We start from the raw sequence: 25357 nt of genomic DNA on the forward strand, positions 1-25357 counted from the left end.
CGAAGATACTCATATCTCCGACACACAAATCATTAAAATTGGTATTGAGATAATGCGTAGGTTATTCAGAATAGCAAATAATTAAAATTATTACTCAGCTATTCATTCTTGGAATTCCGGCGGTCAATTAATAATATTCCTTAATAATCGTGATGTAGGTCAGTCGATATATTCTGAGTATTTAAAACGGAATGTTTTGATACTAATTTATTACATAGTTTGAAACAATTTAGATGGTTCTAGTTCTAAATGTTTTATATAAGCGCTGCTAAAATAAAATAGGCTCATTTCATTAGTGTTTATTTAAAAAACAATAGTTACTTAAAAGATAATTTTATATGATTAATACTTTCGTACGTCCTTGGGACATATATATGCATGTCGGAGACAGTCATTGGTATAGTTGCAAAATGAAAAGCTGCGCGAAGCCGAACTACTGGCAGCATCGCACTGTCATCAAACTCGAAAAAAGATGGACTGTCATTAACGCTAAGAACAGTCATATGTTTTTATCACTTTTAATAATAGTCATTGTTTTGTTAAGACTGCTATAAGAATAATATTTTGTGATTGTGAAAAACAATAAAATTGTAATTCTGTGAATTCGTTTCAATTCTTTTGAACCGCAATAATAACGGTTGTTTGACAGCAATAATAACGGTTACATATCGGTCTCGGCCACCATAGACCATCCATGTATATCTTAACATAAATATATAATACAAGTAATTTAGTACAGAAATTTTACATGGATCCAGAGCATGTATTTTATTTTCTTTTTTTTATAATCAATTTAATTTAAAAAAAAAGCAAGAGTCCACCATGATCAAATCGCCAAGATCGCTACCATCTTTATTAATAAATTGAAATATTATAAACATATAATGTAAAGGATTTTTTTACCCAAACAAATCTAAAAACTTATCTTACCTCCACTTGAAAAAAAAATCTCTTAGGCTTGAATATAGATATACCTATAACTTGTGGATTCGATAAATGATGTAAGTATATTACTTAACATCTTTGCCAATTTTAAATTGATTTTAATGAAACTTTTTTAAATTTTAATTACAAATAGACACAGAGCGTGAACCAATATTAATTAAAATAAAAAAGCACCACTTATTACGGTAAAAACTCATCACTTTAGTCTCAATAAGGCGCTCTCTCACTTGAGTAACGACTTAGAAAGCGTCTACCCATGTTTACGTTAAATAATATAATACTGATTTAAAACTTGTAATTTACAACTGGAATACTTATATTTTTTAAATAAGTTTGTTTTTAAATTCTTAAAAACTTAGAGACCTCCCTTACTAAATATATCTAACAATAACAGCAAGCAAGTCATCTTGATCATTAGCTCTGTAAGGAATATTAAACAGGTTCATTATCCCCCTGACAAAAGGTTGATAATAGCTTACGTTCGTACGTTGAACCACAGGTTTCTTTTATTCTGTGGAATGAAAGACAACATGAAGGAAAACAAAGTTACCAATAACAAAGTAGAAGGATCTTATTTGTAAAACTTAGAAATAAACGCTAGTGGTGTTAACAACTTTTATCTAAGTTTAAGCCTGTGAACATAGTGGAATAAGCTCCAAGTCTTCTCGTCGACATAGCCCAAAGATAGATAGAATAGATAGCCCAGCAGTGGGAATTTTCCAAGATGTTACTACTTACAGATTCAGGATAGGTCACTAGTTATATATAAACACAACATGAATGATAGTGTACTGTTAATCTTACATAATACTGAACATTATATTAATAACCCAAAACACGAGTGAAATGTCACCGTTAGTGATTTATCGAGTTCACTCTGGTACCGACTCGTATACTATAGGTACTGTAATATAAGGTATTTAGTATGTAACAGTTTGTTTCCATCAATATTAAAAATTTAATTATCTTGAAACCGTTACTAAAATATACTGCACATAATTACCATTGGAGGTTGTAGTCAGTCAGTTTAATCTTTTTTATTTTATTTTATTTTATTTTATTAATACAAGAATTTATGTCATATACGATGAATAATAACAAACTTCTTATAAAAGTTATTTTATAACTTTGTTTCCAATACCCGCGCAAAATATTAATTCCGTGCTTATAAGCATTCCGTGCTTATATACATATAAATATCGTGTCTCAGGATAAAAACTTGATATCATGATATTAATGCTGAATACGTTTATGAATATGAAACTATTTCAATAAAACTGTCACTCGTTTTGTCTATTTGCGTGTGTATTCAATATGCCGTTGTTTTTATTTTCTTTGTGTGAATTATTGTGCTGTGATCATTTCTAGTATTATGTAAGTATCTAATATCGTTATGATTTGCAGTGCTTCTTTAATTTTTTTTTTCGCATAAATTATTCCATTAGTCTCACTTATTGAACGCTCACGTTATTGTCTTAGAAACCTATACGTAAGTTTCTCAAGCAAATGTACAAAGTTTTAACACAATCTTAATAATGACTGTGGAACGTATTTCAAAGAAACTTTATATTTTAGGGTTTTTTAGCCCATCTGAAATAAAGATGTACTATATGTCTGAGTATTCTATTATATAAAACTAAAGAATTTGTTTGTTTGAACACGCTTATCTCAAGTTCTACCAGTCCGATTTAAACAAAATGTTTTTTGTATTAGATAATAATAATAATAAATATCCTGGGTCATTTTTTACACACGGCCATTTAATCCCAAATTAAGCTTGTACAAGCTTGTGCTATGAAAACCAGACAACTGATATACTACATATACTACTTTTCTTTTATAAATACATACTTATATAGATAATTACACCCAGACTCAGGACAAACAGGCATGTTCATGCACACAAATGTCTGTCCTGGGTGGGAATCGAACCCACAACCTTCGGCGTGAAAGGCAAGTATCTACCAACCACGCCAACCGGCTAGTCAAATAATAACGACAAGAGGCATCTTATTTCAGATAGGACATACAAACACACACAAACAAAATGAGACAGTTTTTTTTAAATAATATCATATTTTAAGATGACAGCCACAAGATGTTATTATGTTAGCCACAATATATATATATATATATATATATATATATATATATATATATATATTTATATAATATACTCGTGATATATAAAAAACAATATGGTAGCCATTAATTTATAGTATGCCACTTAGAAGCAAAACAATGTAATCTAGACGAAATTAAAATTTATCTTATTGTTGTTGGTTTAAAAATAATGTAATAAAAAAGTTATAGAAATATAGAATAAATATTGAGTGTGTCAGGTCTCAATTTACGGATGAAAGTTTCATCCTCATAGATGTATTAATTAATAAAATAATACTTAAATTAAACACTTTATAGTACAATTTTAAATAATTAAAATTGTACGTCTATTTAATTAGGTTTAAGTACTATTATATTTAAATAAAGGTCGTAGCTTACTAAGAAAACTCTTAGTGATAAAGACGCTTTTATTGCGATAAAGTTAAAAGATCTTTTTGGATACGTCTATAGATAGATAATAAGATTGTAACCAAATGATAAATGAATTAAGGTTAATTCTATCAAAAGCTATCTAACAACAAGAGGTACGAAGTTTGAAAATGTAAGTTTTGTTGTACGGTGCGTTAGCAAACTTTATTTTATTTAAGAGGCTTTTGTGAACCGAAATGAACTGGACGTTAAAAACGTTCTTTGTTTTAACATTCTCGATAAAAGCGGATAAAATTATGAAAATAACATTGTAACTTTAAAATGTAATGTTTATGTGAATATAAGTTTCTTATCACAAGGAAAAGTTCCATAATCAAATTCGGTTATTGTTCTCTCTTGTACTTACCAAGGAAAGAAAAAGTCATGATTATTAAAATAATACGTATCGAGTAATTTTACTAACATTTTGGGTACAGCTTGTCATCTTTATCAAAACCATCGCGACTATGCCTGTCACTCTGCATTACACATTGTTTAAATGGCAAAAATTAAAAATATAATACTTCACAATCCAATCGAAAAACAATTCAATAATGTAACGAAATATCATTATTACCTATTCATATTAATATTTTCAAGTAAAATACCAATTTTCTGGCATGTTTTGAATCTGATATTTCTTTCACCGCCTATGGATTATATTTGCAATGACATTCGAAGGAATTCGTCAAAGAATGCATGTCCATGCGATGAACCAGTATGGGACAGAAGCGTATTTGCTGAAACAATGCAAACTAAATTTGGATTATACTGCGAAAGCATTTGGCTAATTAACTTTTCACAAAGCATGATGTACGTTGGATTGTTAATCGGAGCTCTGATCTTTGGATTCTTCTCAGATAAGTTAGTCAGATTATTACGTACGAAATAGCCACTGAAAGCGCTGTTTGAATTATTATTACCTATGCGTTTATTTAAGAAGCACTTTGAAGTAGTTTATTTTAATCTATTGCTGTGCAAAATGTACTCATAACTACTACCAAGAATTTAGCCGATTGTACAATAACTTGAATTATTTCTTCTTTTGCAGATATGGTCGACTTTCCATGTTTACAATGAGTTGTCTTATCTTGGCAGTATCTGGTTGCTTAGTAAGCGCTATGCCTACGGCTACTGCTTACATATTCATGCGAAATATTGAGGGTATTGGTACAGGCGGTGCTATGATTACAGCCTATGTTCTTTGCATAGAATATACCGGGTTAAAACATAGAGAAATAGTTACCGCGCTCTTTCACATCCCAATTAATATTAGTCATATGACACTACCCGGAATATCGTATTTGTTTCGCCACTGTGATGATTTTCAATTGGCACTATCGATTCCTATATTGTTCTATGTAGCTTTGAGATGGTTAACGATGGAATCACCGAAGTGGCTAATGGATAGCGGTCGTATTGATGAAGCTGTTAATATTATGGAAAAGTTCGCAACTTTGTAAGTATTTTAATTTATTAAAAATATAATCAAAATTGTCTTGTATTATAAATATTTCTTACACGCCAACAACTCAACATTGTCTCTCATAAAAAACAATAATTATATTTGTTAATTTTGATATAGTATGTAATCTTCAATTTTTATTACATGCAATATTTTTTAGCAATGGAATATCTCGCGAAAATATCAGAGAACAAATAGAAGAATATCACGCACACCACGCAACAAAAACGCGGAGGCAGATTAAGTTTTGGCAGATATTCAAACACAAAAAAATAACAATGAATCTTTTTTATATGTCAGTAATATATTTCCTCTGCGGTATGGGTTATTATGGTGTGTCCCAATATATTGGCAAAATGAGTGGAGAAATTCATATCAATGTTGCAATTTCTGGTGCTTTACTGTTACCAGGCACGATAGCTGCGGTATTTTTACTTAAGCTTTTAAATAGAAGAACATTTTTGATGTCCACCATTATTCTTTCTGGCGCATTTATGATTATCAATATTTGTATTCCGATTCGCTTAAGATGGATTAGAGTTGTCACCAGTTGTTTATGTAATTGTTTTTTTTTCATGTCATTCATAATCGCCTCCCTTTTTGCAGTTGAATTATTTCCTACATCAGTTAGAAATTCTGTGCTAGGTTTTTTATCAGTATTGTCAAGAGTTGGTCAAATAACTGCACCTCTTATAAACTCGTTACCGGAAAATGCGTCAGGCGCTGTGTTTGGAGTCTTGGGTTTGAGTGGCATATTTTTTTGTTATTTACTTCCCGAAACTAAAGATACCGAACTTCCGTCAACTTTGGATGATACCAAATTATTGACTCGCAGAAGAACAACTCTTGAACCCGATATTGCAATAATATGATTGGAAATATAATAAATATACATAATAATATATTTTGTTTAATATTTTATATTTAATTATTTTTATACGAGTTGATAAAAAATTAATATTATTAAAACTGACTTTGGCTTAACATCACAAATTAAAAACTGAATTGGAAATATGTATTCAGATGCATTTAATTTATTTGCTTGTTCCAGAACAAGCAAATAATATGCAAGATAATATTTTCAGACACATTTTCATATATACGTTTTTGAATATTTGAATGTTATTTATTGGTACTAACTGCTTTCTAATAAAATATTTTTATTTTATAAAAGATTTGAAACACTTTTATACTAGTCATATATTGAGTTAAGACCTTTATTTATTACGAATCGCTTGTAGAATAAGTGTAATAAAACTTATTAAACGTAAGTAACGAAAGCTGTTAATATCAGTATTTGTATAAGTTCGCCTGTTTTACATTATCGGAGAAGAATAAAATACGAACATTTTTCTCGAATAGCTCGACTTAAGAGAAATGCCACAAAATATGCTCTCCTGTGACATTGTTATTTTCAATAAGCTCTTGTAATGAAAAAAGTTTTTATTACCACAATACCGGCTTTGGTTCGGGAAAGTTGGAACAATAAGTGGCAAATAAGAAAATGCTTTGTTCAAAATTTAACTCGTGTAATGGACATAAAACCTCGTTATTGTGTTGTTAAATTACAATAAGTTATTGATTGTTTTTTTTTCGTAGACCTTCTTGTGAGCGTCGTGTGGGCTTTTTACACTGTCTGATGCGATATCGTCTTCAAATATCGATTCGGTATCATATTATTTGCAATATTATTGAACCATCATCAGATATTCTACCGCAAAACAGCAATACTTGATATTGTTGTGTTCCGGTTTGAAGGGTGAGTGAGCCAGTGTAATTACAGGCACAAGGGACATAAAATCTTAGTTCCCAAGGTTGGTGGCGCATTGGCTGTAAGCGATGGTTGACATTTCTTACAATGCCAATGTCTAAGGGCGTTTGGTGACCACTTACCATCAGGTGGCCCATATGCTCGTCCACCTTCCTATTCTATAAAAAAAAAAAAACCTGTATCGACTCTACTACCACTTACCATCAGGTGGAGTAGATTCATTTGCCTTCCCGGTAAATATAAAAAATGCCTTATATGTTTATCAGTGACAAACATTATTTCAATGAACAAAATATAGCAACATACATTTATATATATATTTTTAATTTATCAATACCATATCAAATATGTCAGTTTAATAACGAATAATTTCGTCTAAATTAGTATACTCCTACTACGGTAAAAATTTTGTTACTACGTAATAAACTTAAACAGTTAAGTTGACTTTGTTAAGTTCATTATAATCCAAGCGTAACCACAAGCGCGTCTCACCTACTTAAACGATAAATGAGAAAGGTTACCCGAAAAGCCTTAATATACGCGACTAATCTAGCGAGACGACAAAGGATTCTCAGACTAAAGTTCTTAAAATTAAGTCTTCAGAGCATCTAAATCAATTTTCATGGCCATTATAAACAAGCCTGGAGTGAATCCTCCATAATCCTCGTCTGTGGGCGGTCTCGACCCCAAGGGTTGAGAGGTAAATTTAGTGTACTTCATCCAACTTGTGATAATAGATGGAGCTACAACCACACCCAGCGTTACTGATGCAAGTTGAGACATGGGTATTTGGAGATCTTCCTCGCTTTAATTTTGTTATAATTCTTTAGGGATTCAGGGAATAGCTTTAATTTAAAAGTTTGGATGAGGTTTGTTTCGGTAGGTTAAGATAGATAGTATTGTGATTTGGCTGGCAGAAATATAATCTTAGTAATATTATAAAAGTCATAAATAATATATCAAACAATCTAATATTAACATCTAATAATACCAAATTAAAAAATATTTATTATATCTTTATAGTTAACGGGATTTAATGGTTAATTAAAGCCGAAGCACAATTAAAATTTACGAAATGAGTCTTAAATTGTTCCCGATGAAATTGAAGGCTGTTTCAACGTTAGGAATTTAGTATTCCAGACGCTATTCAGGATTATGTATCTGAGTTGTAATTGTCTGTAGGACCATACTTATTTAAACATCAGAAAACGTGAGTGGAATATATTTTAAACATTTTAAGTTAAGGTTAATTAACTGAATCGTTAAAATACTGGATGTTCGTTTTAATTTTCTTACTACAATCCGGATTATTGTAAATTAACGCTCAAATATTCGCAAATCATTATACGATTGAATGAATCTGTATTAAATAAATACTGTCGAATCATTCAATCGAAACATTAAGGAAATGATAGTTGATTTAGCAACATTACAGAAACGTCAACTTCCGACCTTTCACAGAGGACGTGAGATATATCAGAAGATCCCCGAGAAGCCGACACATGTGTATAACGCTATACAATTCCATGTAACCACAAGACAGTAGGCGGTCGCACTGACGTATTACTATTGTGGGAACGAACGCCTCGACGCGTCAGAGTGGGGTCTAATCTAGGTCACCTGAGAGAATAGGTAATTTTAGTATTTAGTGCTTAGTTTCAAATGCTACCACGTTTTAGCGAGAAATGTGGCACTATAAAATGCATTTTAATCGAACTGCTACCCCGAGAATTAAATCGCTCGATTGGTTCTTTGGTACACATTGCCTATTATTAAAATGCATTTAAGAGATTACTCTACTAGTTTTATACATTATGTCTGTACTGTCCCCCACCAATTAGATTTAAAACTTTTGTTCGAAGTAAATGTTACAAAAGCCTTAAAAACAAAAGTATAAACCTGTGACTAACATAGCTGGACTAGCACTTCTTGACTGCCTTTTTAGTCTATTGGCTTGCTTATGGTCGGTCCTGCGTTCAAACTATGGATCGGGCCAATAAAAAATTTTCAACCGTTTTTCCATCTAAAAAATCTCAATAGTAGTGTATTCCCATATCAGCCCGTTGGTATAAAGTGTATTAGTATGTTAAGCGTATTTTGTAATATTAAAATCAACTGTGGGTTCAGACGCAAATAAATACATATATATATACCAACGACTTAAGACTTAATAATAATCAAGTGGCTCGAAAATATAATCACTTTTCAGATAACGTGTACAATACTTACGTGTGATTGGAGAATGAAAACTGTTTTTTCTGACGTGTTTAAAAACATATGTCTTTTTTTTTTGTTTCCGTAATGGACGAAAAATGAAATACTTATAGTTCACTTTTTAAATACTTTATTATCGAACACATTTGACTTATTTAGTTATCGTGAGATCATTACAGTACAAACCCTCATATTTACTAACTAAATCTAGATAATTGCTATTTTAAAAGAAATAACAAGGATTTTTATGTACCCAAAATATTTTATTCAATAATACAAACCTACAACAAATATAATCGTGTTTTTTGACTGCATTTATTTTTTATTATTTATTGCAGTTGTATTCTGTAAGAGATCACATAGTATCTGATCGTGATATGCTATTTTGAAGAGTGTTTCGTTTAAATGTTATAATAATTATAAACAATGTCGCATGTCGCTTTCTGACATTTCATGATCATGCTTTACGATAAGTGTCGAGTTTGTTCTTACAGTTAATTTTGTTCGTTAGCCGTCTGAAGTATTTCAATGTGCATTGAATTTCGCGTAATTGATTGGAATGTGATGTATTGACTGCAACTCTTCATGGGTCGCGTGTTCGATCTCTGCCCAGAACAAATGTTTGTACATACATACTGACCTTGGTCGTATTCTAAGTACTCATTCGTTTCTTTCCTGACAAGATGTCCTTTATTTAGCGTTCTTTCTCAATAAAAAATAATAATAAAAAAAATATCAATAACACTTAAAATCTAAATCTGTTCTGAAAAAAATATTTATACTTGCATCAAATCTTATGCAATTATAAAATATTTATAATTGCATAAGAATACTAAGAAAAATAAATTAAACATAATATATAATAATGTAATCTATATAAAGATATTAAATATCAAATACTATAAGACAGCTTTCTCAATAGTCCAATGGCTTATTTAATGTTTGAAGTAATTTAGTGATTAGCTGAAGTTGAACTTGATCATAGTCTTTAAACAGCTAGTTACTTGTTGCAAAGTGAACGATTACCGCTCACAACTAATCCGTAAGAACGAACTCTGACGTGTAACAGTGTAAACAATGTAAACGTTCATGACGAGGGAACATTATATTAGATATTCACATTATATATGTATATAAATATCCACTTTTAGGAAATGGTTTAATAAAATTCATTCTAGAAAGACGTACAACCCACTTATGTTGGTGATCACCTTTTTCCACAGACTGGCACTGTAAGAAGTTATAACCACGTGTTACATCGTTAATGCATCGTTACCAATGTCTGGACTGACGCTTAATTTGTAGAGATTTGAAGAAAGACTCATGCAACTTAAATCTGGCTCATTCGCCCTTTTAACAAAGGCAATACAAAATGTTACTAATTGACCATAAAATTAAGTGAAAGTTACTCATCCAAACGAGCGTGCACAATGTTCTAACTACGAGTATTTCAAGTTATTCAACATGATATCCGATCTGCAATTTGTAAGCTTTCTGTCTCATCGGAGCGACATGCTTTATAGTACAATCGTATTATTGCGCGTGTGTGTGTGATTTGTATGAGCATAAGAACATCTACATACTAAAATATACATTAAAAAATTATTAGTAAATAGTCTAGTTAACTAAAAATAACAAAGAAGAAAACAAATTATGTTTAGTTTCTTGCGCATCTCATAAGAACAAGACAAGTTTGGCCATTAATTTGGCGTTTAAATACGAAGACACTTCTAGTTGATCACTAAATGAATAAACGAGTGAAAATAAGACTTATAATTTAATAGAATTTCTCTAATTTTCTTTCTCAATACATTATAATTACACTAAGTTATTTCTCTATCACATAGTGATGAGACCACACTCACGAACCACCTGCTCTGTTGACACTGGATTTAGGAACACTATAACAAACAGAATAAAAACATTCATTAATGACAATAATAACAAAAATAATTTGGTATATTCATTTTTATTAAGCACTTTATTTTACATACCAAAAATAAATTACTTCAAGCAAATGTCAATATTATAAAAGGCACGTTTATCCCAAGACAGAAATTTTAACAAGCACATCCAAGAACATTAGTAGTATATGAACTAATATACTCATATAATGATAAAAAATCTTCTTTGTAATATAAAACTAACAAATACACACAAATACTATACATAAATAAATAGATACATAATATATAGCATATGTTTTAGGATATAAATTGGGATAAAGTGAATGCCCTTTTAACTTTTTCTGCTGTAAAATCTAAAGACTCGCTGCATTCTTACTCTTACAGTTAAGAAGTAAGAGTAAGAATCAGTAATAGTAAGAATACGGTACGTGATAGAAGTCGGCACCGACATGATTAAGAAAATCAACTGGATCCAAGAGAGTAAAATGCTATCGACGATAGCTACTATTACATTACACAAAAGCCAAAGAATTTTATTATTCATACGAAGTCAAAAACTTAAAAGCATATCATAAGCAATCTATTTGTCCCGTTTAATATAATTCCTCTTTATTTACATTCTTTTCAAAATCTTAAAAAAAGGATATTTTACACCGCAAAACGGGCAATACGTACGTATGTCATTGATGACGTCTAGTAAATTTTCTCTATTATTGGAGTTTTCTATCAGATCAATTTATTATTTGTGTCCTACAAACTCGCAATCTAATTACCTAAAAAATTAATTTGGTATATATCCTTTTAATGAGTTCCAAATTAAAATGACAATAAGCAAGTAATGATTCCAACGCAAGAAATTTAGACATCTCCACAAAATGCATTACCTAAGTCTAATCAAATCGAATATTATCTGAAATTATCATAAAAGCAGTTACAGTGCTTTTCTAGGGACGGAATCCGTACTGCAACGGATTCAGAAGATAATTATAGACTACGTTCTGAGCTAAATCATCATTAACAATATGTGTCACGATTTTACAAATAAATGTAAGTATAGAAACAACATGACATGGGACGGATTAGTAGGATAGGAGCATACAATTTAGTAAAGGAAATATTTCTGATAGGGTTAGATGTATTCATCTAGAACTGATCTTACCACTCCCAACGATGTTATATGATGGTATCGAACTAATGTGGTTCCTTTCTCCATCTTCTGTAACTGATTAAAAAGAGAAAGAATAATGCTGCAGTAATATATATTTTTTAATAATCCAAATTAGCTTAAGATGTCATTAGTCTTCCAATATAACAAGAGGCTTTAAAAATAATTAATTCATGCATTAAGATTAACTGAATCACCACCTGAAGCAGAAGTATTGCCCATACCAAAAAAAAAAGACTAGCTAATTCCAGACCAATACACCGATTACAGTCAAAATTGTTAATATTGTCATAGATATATATTGCATCGCGTTACATTCGGTTACAACAATTACATAGCAAAAGAGAAACCTGGTCATCAGAAATCGTCAACAGAATTGAACGAAAAATCATGGTGAGACACATGATCAAGGAAAGAAACAATTCTCCGATCAAGAAGAGATAGCGTAGTACTAAAAATGTTCGTTTTAGCCCGTATTTACAGTAAGTTGTCACTTTTTATAAACACAAAAAAAAATTGTGTTTATAATTCATCTCGTGCTTGACGGTGAAGGAAAACATCGTAAGGAAACCTGCATGTGTCTAATTTCATTGAAATTATGCCACATGTGTATTCTACCAACCCGCATTGGAGCAGCGTGGTGGAATAAGCTCCAAACCTTCTCCTCAAAAGGGAGAGGAGGCCTTAGCCCAGCAGTGGGACATTAACAGGCTGTTACTGTCACTTTTATCTAAAATAGTGGTAATGGAAAAATATAAAAGAACTTCACACACCGTCACTACCCCGCCTTTGTACTTTAATCCTATTATTATACTGCTTTAATCGCCTTTAGATATGAAATACACAGATTTTTGATATTAGGCGATATATAGATATAATAAACTGGTCGTGGGCATTCATACAAACTTATTATGCAACATCTATTTTTTTATGTTCTCTACATATATCTATATCTTTCCCTCTATACAGATAAGTATTATAAGAAATATAGATAGAAAAATATTGTCTATACTGTATGTATTATACAATTATACAATTTATATTATAAAATTTTACTGAAACTTCTAATATCACAATTTATTTATGTGTTTAAATTCAACAGTCATTGGATATCTCAAATCAAACGTTATTTACTCATTGTTAGAGTAAATTTTTGGTATATATTTTATAAATAACACAAATACTTCGTTAACGATACAAATACGTTTATCAAATTATGTTTTCACTTTTAGTAAATTATAGTAAAAACTAAGAAAAAATGTTAGAATACAAACAGTGAAAATCTTAAAGAGAAAATGTTCCAAACGTAGGATACTTATAGGATAGGAGTAGGATATTCCAAATGGAATTCACTCAACCCCTCGGGTACTTTTGAGGGTAGATGAGGTATGTCGCATTTGTTGCATAACTAACAACTATTATTAATGTCCAGGTATTTATTGACAGTAGGGCCTACAGCTGCGTATTCGTTGGTGCAAATACCACACATTCTTCGAGTATTATTTTACAAGCATCAGTGATTTTAATGAATATGTTACATAACTTACGACATCGGATATAAATATGAAATACGCCTCATTAAAATTCAGTTCCTATTTCTGCTACCAAAAACAATTCAAGGATAGTTCTATTTTCAAAACGTGCATATTTATTTTACTTACTTGTGTTACCTGTGAATAAATCTTGATCTGGAATGATACTAGCGGCAGCTATTGCAGCTTCATCTAAAACTATGACCTGGAAAACAAAACATAATACTATAAAATTATCGTTTAAGGCAGATTTCTCAGTATAATCTTCATTTTGAATGACGGTAGATTTACATTAAATTTAATCGAGTTACATGACGATTCAAAAGGAGCCTTCTAGAATAAAGAATACATTGACCTTTTACCAAAAACTTGGAAGCAACATCGTATACAATTTCGAAACCAAACTAAGTTTCGAAATTGACCCAGTTCCAAAATCCTAATTGGACCACAGAGCAAATATTATTAGTAGAAGTTTTGCGCGACTTGTGGAGAATATACTAACCATTTCAAGATTATACTACCAACTCTAAATTAATTATGCTTATTTTTTTTTTCTTTTAAGCCATAAATTTTTTCGCTTTAATGTATTGATTTTTTTATCTATAAAATGTATTATGTATTACCGATACATAAAAAATGAAGTTAAAAATTTTTAACACTAAATTTATGCTATTTTTAAATTAAAAAAAAATCAGATAAAACTCACTTTTGGGCACTCAATAATTTGTGCCTCCTGAACTTCTTCTATCTTCTCAGCGTCCACAAACTGATTCCTCAATGGTAACAAATCGATAGCATTGGCTGCCAGTGACCAAAGATGACCAGCACCTTGTGATGCCCGTGCTCCTTTCCGAAAGTGAGGATTGATTGACAGGTTGTGCCGGACTGAGTTCTTCCAGCGCTCATCGTTCGCTTTGTAGTAGGGGAATCGGTCACTGAAATATGAAAAAAATGTTTTGTTTTTGGTTTTGTAATAATTAAAAATCATAACTTTATTCTCATTACTCAAGAAAATAAATTAGTCATAAACAGATAATGCTGCGGTGAAAAATTATATGCAAACTATAAGACATTAAATTTGGCTAAGTAGTAAATTAAATTGTAACATACTTTATTATACTAAGTACGCTCTTACGATCTCTTTAAATATTCTAAAACTTCTACCGGTTACAAAAGCGTCTACCGAAAAGAATTGACAAGACATTCGGTAGGTACACTGTCACCAATTAATTAAAATAGTGTTGCAATTACAAAGCTTTAAAACTATTATAATTACAACGCTACATAAACTAAAAAATATTGTACTTTAATGAGGGTTATTCAGTGAGACAAAATTGTTCCTAATATATTTTTATAATATAATTCATAAATAATTCATTCAATAATATAATTCATTCTTGGTATTTTTACGCCTTTAACTTAATTGTTTGTACATACAGTTGCAGAGACGTCAAAATTAACAATTTCTTTGTCGGGAAATAAGCCACATTTAAAAAAATATAATTAATTCCCATATTGAAACTGTATTACATACAGTTGAAAAAATAAACAAACAAAACTACCGTATTTTATTAACGGTATATCACTGATCCCATAATTCTAAAATCACGTAACCCCACATCATCGAACAGTTTCCGTGTTTGTATGTCAAGCTATCACCGAGCTGTCGCCGACTGGCACGGTAGTCGACCGAAACGATGGTCGGGTCGACGATGCCCGATCAAACCGGGAAGGGTCGATCGTACCTTGATCACCGTGAAACTTTATTAACATTACATCCGGCGTCACGCTGCGCTGGGGTGTTACGCACCTGTCTCGACTTATTATATTTAATTCTTACTCACTTTGGATTTAGGGTTACAAATAAATTCCTCATGACGTTGTATTATGTTTATTTTATGTTTTTAATCGACTTCAAAAATGGTAGGTATTCTGTTTTTGTCATAATATGTTTGCTTGTGCGCATTTTTCCCAGAAACTAAACCTTTGTCATACTCTTCCTTTCACTAGATCATTATGTATATGCTATAATAATGTTAAACTAATATATAAGAAACGAACTTTTGATAAACTAGTATATTTTTTATATTTAAAAAATTAAAAAAAGAAACTTATAACATATTGTAATAGCAAACGATAGTATACTTCGCTTTAACAACGATCACTTAAATAACGCTTAAGTTAGCAACTTACAGTAAATTAATAATTAATTAACAATAAAATGAAAATTAAAACGTGCAAAAATAAAATATTCAGTTGATTGGTGAGATAAACGAATTCAACAAACAAACTAGCTTTCGAGAGATTAATAAAAATACATATAATGCAGAGGTCAAAAGCACAAAAATCAATATTGAATGTTATACGGCAGATTTACCCAGATAAGTATGGGTTCGATAGTCAGGCAGTGTGACAATTCATTTTAGCACTCGATGCAATATATCTATATAAAACATTGTACTTCACACATCGATAAGCAAGTAAATCCTGTAACGATGACGAGACGATAAGCTTATATCTATTATCGCTCTGATTACAACTGTAATTGTTATGAGGGGCTTGTAATCGCGTTATTACGGTTAACTTTGAAGGGGAGCGTTCATGGGAAATCGTAGGACAGGTTTATGGTTTGTTCGAGATGAGCGCAAATATTTGTAATCTTCAATAAACATAGCTTTATATTATAACTGTAGCTGTAATTAAAATTCTATATACTGTTTGATTTCTGTTATACTGATAGTTATATACATACCTCATTATGTACAATTTATATTAGAAATTGTAACACATAGTTATTTATCCGTTATATGTCTGTGAATGTCCCACTGCTGGGCTAAAGGCCTCCTCTCCCTTTTTTGAGGAGAAAATTTGAAGCTTATTCCACCACGCTGCTCCAGTGCGGGTTGGTGGAATACACATGTGGCACAATTTTAGTGAAATTAGACACATGCGGGTTTCCTCACGATGTTTTACTTCACCGTAAAGCACGAGATGAATTATAAATTCAAATTAAGCACATGAAAATTCAGTGGTGCTTGTCCGGGTTTGAACCCATGACAATTGGTCAAGATTCACCGCGTTCTTACCACTGGGCCATCTCGGCTTATAGTTATTTATAGTATTCTATAATATTTCCAAATGTATACAAAATATTATCCAAAATAAAAATTTGATACCTAACACATGACAATTAATAAATACATATTTTATTAAGAATTCGCTTACTTTATTATACTTATAACTTTATATATATTATATGAATAATAATAGCACAAATGGGACTATGATCATGACATTCAAATACCACCGTATAAGCCTATAATAATCTTTACCAAGACAACGTAGAAATAAAGGATATAGTAGACAACATCTACGATTAGCTGTTCTCGTCTAAGCGAATTGAAATTGTAACTTTTAAATTAAATAATATACTCCCATCTGGTATTGTAAAGCAAATTCTAAAATCTAAATAATTACAAAATATTCTTATAACCTTCAAAGTAATTAATATTATACTTGAAGGTTTAAAAATAAATAAACATTGAAGTGCTATTCGAGTGTGAAAGACAAGGATATAACAATAAAGAACAAGAGAATCGAAAACAGTAGCAACAAATAACTTCAAAGACTGTACTTTTCATTGAGAATCGCAAAATCCTTTCCTACAGTTAATAGGCAATTACTTTAACGGAATGACAACAGTCGGTATCCTCTCAGCTATTAGAATGAAATTTGATATTTTTTACAATCGAGAATAAAAACTATATGCATTAAAAGAAATGAAATAGAAAAAAATACTTCTTAGAAAAATAATTTGTTTAGATAAATATTATTATGGGAGTAAAAACTGCATTATTGACGCGTTTATTAAAATATCTCTTTAAATTTTAAAAGGCAATTTTAAAGTAGCTTCATTTTAATATATTATTAATTTCAGTAAAAATTGTCATTGTTGTGAGCTAAGTATGTCAATAAAAGTTGAAAAATAAAACATTTTTATAACGTATATCAAAAAATAAATATTCCAATGGTTACATTCAAATAAAAAAAGAACAAAGATGTATGAACAAACAACGCTAAACACAATACGCTAAGTACAATGTATAATACAATAACTGAGCTTTGTGTAAGCATAATTTGATGTAAGAAATGACTCGGTGTTATTCATACGAGTTTTTAAAGGCCTTAATGCATTAATTCGATTAAGGACTTTGGAATGCTATTCGTAGCATCGATCGATCGTTAGTTGAGTTTTATTTCTGATTATATATTATGAGTTTTGCTAGAATACCGGAAACCCTTTTTGCCTTCTGGGTGGTTACCTACTCATCAATAATTTCACCACAATATAATGTCTCAGTGACACAATGTGTCTAGTGCTGACTGACCACGACCAGGTGCAAAAACGGTCAGACGTCTGCCAAAATAATAATAATATAATGTTTTATGTGTATAACTTAAAAACTATTTTAACAGTACAGTAACAGTAACAGCCTGTTAATGTCCCACTGCTGGGCTAAGGCCTCCTCTCCCTTTTGAGGAGAAGGTTCAAAACTATTTTAAGTCGCACTTAATTATTTTTTTCTAGAAGACATTTATTTTGTATTATAACCAATTTTGACATTTATCATCATAAATTTACCCGAAATATTCCGAGTTAAGAATCATGTTTTATTTTCTTAATATAATATCACCGTTTCTAAATTCAAGCCTGTTTTATTAGATTTTCAAAATTATTAATTATTTTTATAGTGAAATATTAATACATTATTGTTAATTTTACTGGTGGTAGAGCTTTGTGCAAGCTCGCTGGGTAGGTACCACCCACTCATCAAATATTCTACCGCAAAACAGCAGTACTTGTTATTGTTGTGTTCTGGTTTGAAGGACGAGTGAGCCAGTGTAATTACAGGTACAAGGGACATAAAATCTTAGTTCCCAAGGTTGGTGGCGCATTGGCTATGTAAGCGACATTTCTTACAATGCCAATGTCTAAGGGCGTTTGGTGACCACTTACCATCAGGTGGCCCATATGCTCGTCCGCCTTCCTATTCTATAAAAAAAAAAGTTTAAAAATTATTATTATCAAATATTATTTTACACGACCTTTTTCGAAAAAAAAAAATTAAAATTTATCTTAACGTTTTAAAATAAATATTACATTTGAAGTGAATAATTACAAAATAATTTATAAAACCTTCTCACAGAGCACCTCCAAGGATATCTAATACAAGTAGACTAATAATGTAAGAAATTTTTGAAATATAAAACATGTTTAATGCCTTCCTTCTCAAAAGAAATAACTGTTACACAATCTCTAGAGGATACAAACAACCTTTAAATATATAACGCTTAAATATATATGCAGTTGGCTAATTTTTATCCCAATAAGTTATTCTGTCGGTACATTTCCCCGGGGCGTGTTAAATGTGTCAACGTGAACGCAACGCAACGTATGAAAACGAGATATAATAAATCGTTCCCACACATTCAAGAGCCAATATGAAATCTTGTATGGAAGATATAGTATGTGGTTGCACGCACGGGATTTAAAACTAACGATTTTTTTAAATGGTACGTGTCAGTATTCAGTTATCAAGTGGGCTTTATGCAATCCCGTCTTGGCAAGAATCGCCCACTTGTAAAATATCAAACTGCTATCACCTGTGTTCTAACTTCAAGGGATATAACACCTTTTTTGACGGCGCATTGTAAATAATGGTATATTCTTACACAGACAATATTTAACATCATATAGTTGTTCCCAATTTAAATAATATATACATCAATACAAAATAATAATAACGATGATGATACTAGTTCTTTTATGATCACATTCGGGCTAAATATTCGTTTGTTTCAAACACGAGTCATTCATCTCTACTACAACACAAAACTCGACCTTGGACTAACAACATATTCGCAAGCAAATCCCCCGCGACTGTACAGCTCCCAGATTGGCTCAAACTCTTTCATTTGTATTACTTCTTTATTACATATAAGAAGCTAATAATTAATCATACGACTCAAAAAATATTTAGGAAACCTTATTTCACAGACTGTCGTGAAACGACAGAGCGCCGTGGCCGTTAAAGGCGGTTTTATATTTCTAGTACGTTAATACTTGAATTATATAAACACCTTAATATAATAAGTAACACAATTATTATCGTAGATAATATTCAAATATTATTATTAACATTACAAGATAGCGAAATATCAGCTATTATAAATACAATTGCAATATAAAATGACGCTCTAAAAGTGCTCGTAAGAGCCTACTTGAATAAAGTATATTTTGATTTGATTATAATTAAAAAAAAAATAAAAAAAATTCAAAAATAAGTCTAGTAAGCTGGTTATCCAACAATATATTAATATAATTTTAAATCTAACATAATATCAGATACAATCTGCTTATTATATTATTCGGAAAAGATTTTAAAGTTATTCAGTCGTATACTTTAAACAACTTGAACCAAGATATAACTCATAGCTACCTCAGAGAGTACGAACTGTCTCTAGCTTACGTTTACTGCATTGCAGAACAGCTGAACAAGTGCTCGAAATGTTATAAGAAAATATTTTTAATTTTAAAACAAACTCACGAGATCCATTGGTAAATTGCTGATACCGTCAATTCGCCATTTTCTCTCAAGGCTCTTTCGATTAATTCTGGGTAAGTATATGGCGGTTTCTTAGCAGCCGGTGGACTATCAGCTGTGACTTTTGGCTCTTCCTGCTCATCATCAGGAACTTTTACGTTGACAAATTCGTCCAGTCTGAAATTGAGGAGCCAGGCTAGGCTCGCGCAATCGTTGTCTTCGTAAACGGCTTTAGAACTTTTCCTTCTACGCCATTTCGCCTTATCGCTTACCGTTTTGCTTGCCATGACTGACAGACTGAGCCGACTCGACTGGGGTTCGCATTTGGAACACGCTGACGTACCAGGCACCGCTATCTCCGCCACAGATATTAAAATATACCACCTCTTTGCTGTTTTAATAAAAAGTTCATACGTTGAAAGGAGGTTACAATATTTTATTGGTAAATTTAATTTATTTATTATAATAGTGTTACTTTTTTTCAATAAATGCATAGTATTTCTTATTTGTGTAAAATATAAGTAAGTAAAATTAAAGATTGGACTAAGTGTATAAGTTTTTATATTTAATACATAAATTATAGGTATCTAGTGTTTCCGATACTTATTTTTTTCTAAGATAATAAAAAATATATATTTAAAATTTTTCATGTTGAAAAATGAGTTTAAAGACAAACATTTTTTTTTACTTTTATTTAAAATTGTAACCTTCCGTAAATCAGATCATATTTGATTTTCAACATTTAATAGTCAAATGTGTTTTATTATTCGCGCGCTCTGCATAAAACAGCAATCCAACTATATTTATCGGTGAAAAATCCGCGAGATCCGCGTCCGGGCTGCAAATTGGAAAAATAATTGAATTTAACAGTATTCGCTAAAACCTCGACCAAGGAACGTTGTGATTGTTCAGCACTGGCCCTTTGACACCATTGTTAGTGAACCAACCTTTTTTGTTCGCGAGTATTATTTTATTAACATTTTTATTTTGTATCTGTGAAATGTAATATAACTTTAATGGCAATATGCGCATTTTTTATTATAGCAAAGGTAAATGTACTATCGAATGAATTTTTTTATTGAATTAAACAAGATCAATGACCATCGAGTCATCACCACATAGATTTTATATTAGAAAGAAATAATTGTGCTTCTGACCTATATATCATTATATACACTAATATCACAATATATACTATAATGCAAAAGACGAAAATCTGCCATATGTGTCCATCAACCTGCTTTGGTCCCACCCACAGCGTGGTGGAGTAGGCTCAAAACTTTCTTATCAAAAAGGAGAAAAGTTCATACCCCAGTAGTAGGACATTAATATACTGTTACTTTAACAATAAATTTCAGATACGCTATTTTATCTATGTCCGTGTTTATTTCTATCTCCCATATATAAACTAAGAACAAACTCAAAAATCATCGAAGAAAACGTTCGTAAAATGTCAGAAAGTGATACGCGACATTGACCATAATAATTATAACATTCAAGAAAATACGCATCAAAATATATCATACGTCGGTCGCCTACATTTCTCGGGAGAGTAATGATGTGTTTTTACAGAATCGCGCTACTGTATGGGAATGACCTTCCTCATAGTCATAGTTCGAAACATGAAACGAACTTACACTTTTAAAATATGGAATCCAATCAGAATTTACTAATGAACGAGATTAGTTTTTCGCACCTTCCCGTCTAACAACACAGACGTGTTGATTTTTGTCAGTTTTGATTGAGTTTGTTGAACTAAATTGATTAGTTCATAACGTTTCATGAATTTTTCAACTGACGGCTAAAACATGTTTATCTGGCGCTGGCCTTTTGGTTCTGTTGGCTACGAATGTGAATATCGATAAATTATAAATTTAATCGCACATTTTAGATTTATCGAGCAATAATTTCATGGAACGCACATTATCGTCTATTCAAATTGACTAGACTATTCATTTCATTATTAGTCGATAAAAATCGTTAGTTGTGATTTTAATAGCGTTTTATATATATATATATTAAAGCAATTGATAATTGTGTCTGCTTTAATTTTTAACTATTTTGTGCCCATCACTTCATCTGCTTGAAAGTTGGTTTTACAATTTAAAAAAAAAAAAACCTTTTCCTGTCTATTACTGTTATTTTATCGTTCACGCTTGTTTGATATATTTATTCAATTTAACGATTTCTACTGCTTTATTATATGTAAAAAATGTTGGATAAAGCTTAATGCTTTAAGTGTGTTAAGCCCTTTACAAGCAAACGTTTTCGAAAAATTAACAAACTTAAGAAAAGTTTTGAAATGACTAATTCACCTCTTGGGTCTTGGAGCAAGCTACATGCTCTTCTGGGTACGTACCACTCACTCATCAAATATTCTACCGCCAAAAAGAATAATAATAATAATATCCTGAGACTTTATTCACACACGGCCATCTGATCCCAAATTAAGCAGAGCTTGTGCCATGGAAACCAGACAACTGATATATTACATATACTACTTTTCTTTTGTAAATACATACTTATATAGATAATTACACCCAGACTCAGGACAAACAGACATGTTCATGCACACAAATGTCTGTCCTGGGTGGGAATCGAACCCACAACCTTCGGCTTGAAAGGCAGGTAACTAACCTACCAACCACGCCAAACGGCTCGTCAAATTAAGTATTAAGTATTGTCGTATTCCGGTTTGAAGGTTGAGCGAGCCAGTGTAACTACAGGCACAAAATACATAGCATATTAGTTTCAAGGTTGGTGGTGGTAGAGCTTTGTGCAAGCTCGTCTGGGTAGGTACCACCCACTCATCAGATATTCTACCGCAAAACAGCAGTACTTGTTATTGTTGTGTTCCGGTTTGAAGGGTGAGTGAGCCAGTGTAATTACAGGCACAAGGGACATAAAATCTTAGTTCCCAAGGTTGGTGGCGCATTGGCTGTATAAGCGATGGTTGACATTTCTTACAATGCCAATGTCTAAGGGCGTTTGGTGATCACTTCCCATCAGGTGGCCCATATGCTCGTCCGCCTTCCTATTCTATAAAAAAAAAAAAAAGATGAACCCATTGGCGATGTAAGGAGTGGTGATCACTTATTAGTTTTTTGCAAAATATATGTCATGTATGAAAGATCAACTACATAAATGCATTTCCCTATGCAAACGAAGTATATAGGGAACTACAGACTAGTTTGCATAAGGAAGAATAAGTAAGGAATAACATTAGTAAAGTTAAAATGTTTAACTTAAAATATTGGTTTCAAAGTATTAATACATATTTAAAAACAAAAATTGGCGGTATCTCTTTTGAAACTGGATCAGTAGTTATAGATATATGAGAAGTGAGATGTATTTGCATATATTAACATTAGACGTCTCATAGAGAGTTTTTAAAATATTTGCGTGTTAAATGAATTACGTTAAAATGCATATGAAAATTAAACAGCAGCGGTTATTACAAAAATACAATAGAATCCTTCTAACTAATATTAACAAGTAACAGCCTGTAAATGTCCCACTGCTGGGCTAAGGCCTCCTCTCCCTTTTTGAGGAGAAGGTTTGGAGCTTATTCCACCACGCTGCTCCTGTGCGGGTTGGTGGAATACACATGTGGCAGAATTTCGATTAAATTAGACACATGCAGGTTTCCTCACGATGTTTTCCTTCACCGAAAAGCACGAGATAAATTATAAACAGAAATTAAGCACATGAAAATTCAGAGGTGCTTGCCCGGGTTTGAACCCACGTTCATCGGTTAAGATTCGTGTTCTTACCACTGGGCCATCTCGACTTTCAAAAAATAAATAAATAAATAAAATAATAAAAGTAAAAATATTTTGTTGTAAACTATATACAGCTATCTAGCAATCCACGCGATCGCAGTCGCGGGTACAAGCTAGCTACCATAATATATTGAAAAATTATGTGAAGAATGCTTGTCAGGCGATCATAAAAATTATAGAGGGAGAATGTTGTTTTGAATTACCATAATTATTATTTATAAATATATTTTTGCTGGTTATTATAAAATAATTTTATTTACTACAAGTTATGAATGTTATTATATGTCTTTCAGGATTTACAAACTTATTTAAGGCTTTATACAGAATATTTCAATATATTTTTTTAAAATAAGAACATGAATTTAAATTTAAAAAAAAAAACAAGTCAACTTTAACGAGCATTTTCTTCATAAGATCTCCTTAAAGGTACTAGATTCAACCAACGAGGGACTAAAAATAGAAATCCTAAAAATCTTTGAACAAATAAAATTATTTTTGACCGTCTGAAGTACATTTAATAAATTAAATTTTAAGGAAAACATCGAGAACAAATTATTGCATTACATATTTTGCGTATAAAATAAATATCATATGAATTATTCCTTTTATAATAATTCAACAGAAGCAACGGTTATGGAACGTTATATAAATAACAAAATTCAACCGACCAGGTACCTAAAGGCTGTGGAGGCAAACATCGCCTATCTCCTTGTTTTCCTAAATAATCGTTTTCTGGTCCCCTGGATATATTTGTACAGCACTCATGGTTGCAGGTTGCTTTGTTTTGTTTTAACAATACATATGTTCATGCATTTTCAGCTCTATGTATATGAAAGGAAAATTGCTTTTACCTTGCCATATTTTTTCGAATGTTTCTTTTATTAAGTTTCGTTTATTTTTTGTTTTTTTTTATTGATGTGATATCAATAAAAAAGTATTTCCGTATGTAATTTGGAACCTATATATTGATAATTTTGAAGACAACAAAATGGGAAATGGTAAAACACAACAAATTGGAAAGTACAGGCGTTTATTTGTAAGTGATTAGAGTTACATTTTATTGAATGCCTTGATGTTCTAGTAGCTAAATATAAGGGCACAGATCTCGTGGGCCTGGGTTCAAACCCCAAGTCAGGCCAATAAAAAGTGCACCATTATATAACAAGTTCTTCCTTATATACAATATCAGTTTTTGTAAATGAAAATTTAGTTTAATAAACTCTCTGAAACTATACACTTGTAAGTAATACTAAATATATCAGAAGTGCGACTTACATCTGCACTCACCATGGACCTAAATTTAGGTTCTAAGTCATCACACTATGATATGATATAATATGTTGTAGTTATCAAAGAGTTTTTTTCCCATGCCTGTTTAACAGAAGAACAAATCTTCAAACAGTACAAATTCGGTAGTGTATACCAGGGGTGCTAAATAC

General features: G+C 31.3%; 4 protein-coding genes across 6 annotated transcripts in view; 2 read left to right on the forward strand and 2 right to left on the reverse strand.

The window, feature by feature from the left end:
- The window catches only part of LOC126768150 (tumor suppressor candidate 3), a 534937-nt gene that overhangs the window by 360369 nt on the left and 149211 nt on the right, over positions 1-25357 (forward strand). The gene's annotated exons all lie outside the window — the stretch shown is intronic.
- The window catches only part of LOC126768130 (exocyst complex component 7), a 287887-nt gene that overhangs the window by 52020 nt on the left and 210510 nt on the right, over positions 1-25357 (reverse strand). The gene's annotated exons all lie outside the window — the stretch shown is intronic.
- Positions 3977-5824, forward strand: LOC126768137 (organic cation transporter protein-like). The gene is made up of 3 exons (XM_050486065.1): positions 3977-4341; positions 4529-4936; positions 5103-5824. The coding sequence occupies exons 1-3, from the start codon at positions 3977-3979 to the stop codon at positions 5812-5814; spliced, it is 1485 nt and encodes a 494-aa protein (XP_050342022.1). The 3' UTR covers positions 5815-5824.
- LOC126768159 (hepatocyte nuclear factor 3-beta-like) lies at positions 9185-20433 on the reverse strand. Its single transcript, XM_050486103.1, has 4 exons — positions 20140-20433; positions 14238-14466; positions 13661-13736; positions 9185-10828 (listed from the first exon to the last, which is right to left on the reverse strand). The coding sequence occupies exons 1-4, from the start codon at positions 20421-20423 to the stop codon at positions 10767-10769; spliced, it is 651 nt and encodes a 216-aa protein (XP_050342060.1). The 5' UTR covers positions 20424-20433; the 3' UTR covers positions 9185-10766.

Source organism: Nymphalis io, chromosome 4, assembly GCF_905147045.1.
Source record: "Nymphalis io chromosome 4, ilAglIoxx1.1, whole genome shotgun sequence".
NCBI classification, from domain to species: domain Eukaryota; kingdom Metazoa; phylum Arthropoda; class Insecta; order Lepidoptera; family Nymphalidae; genus Nymphalis; species Nymphalis io.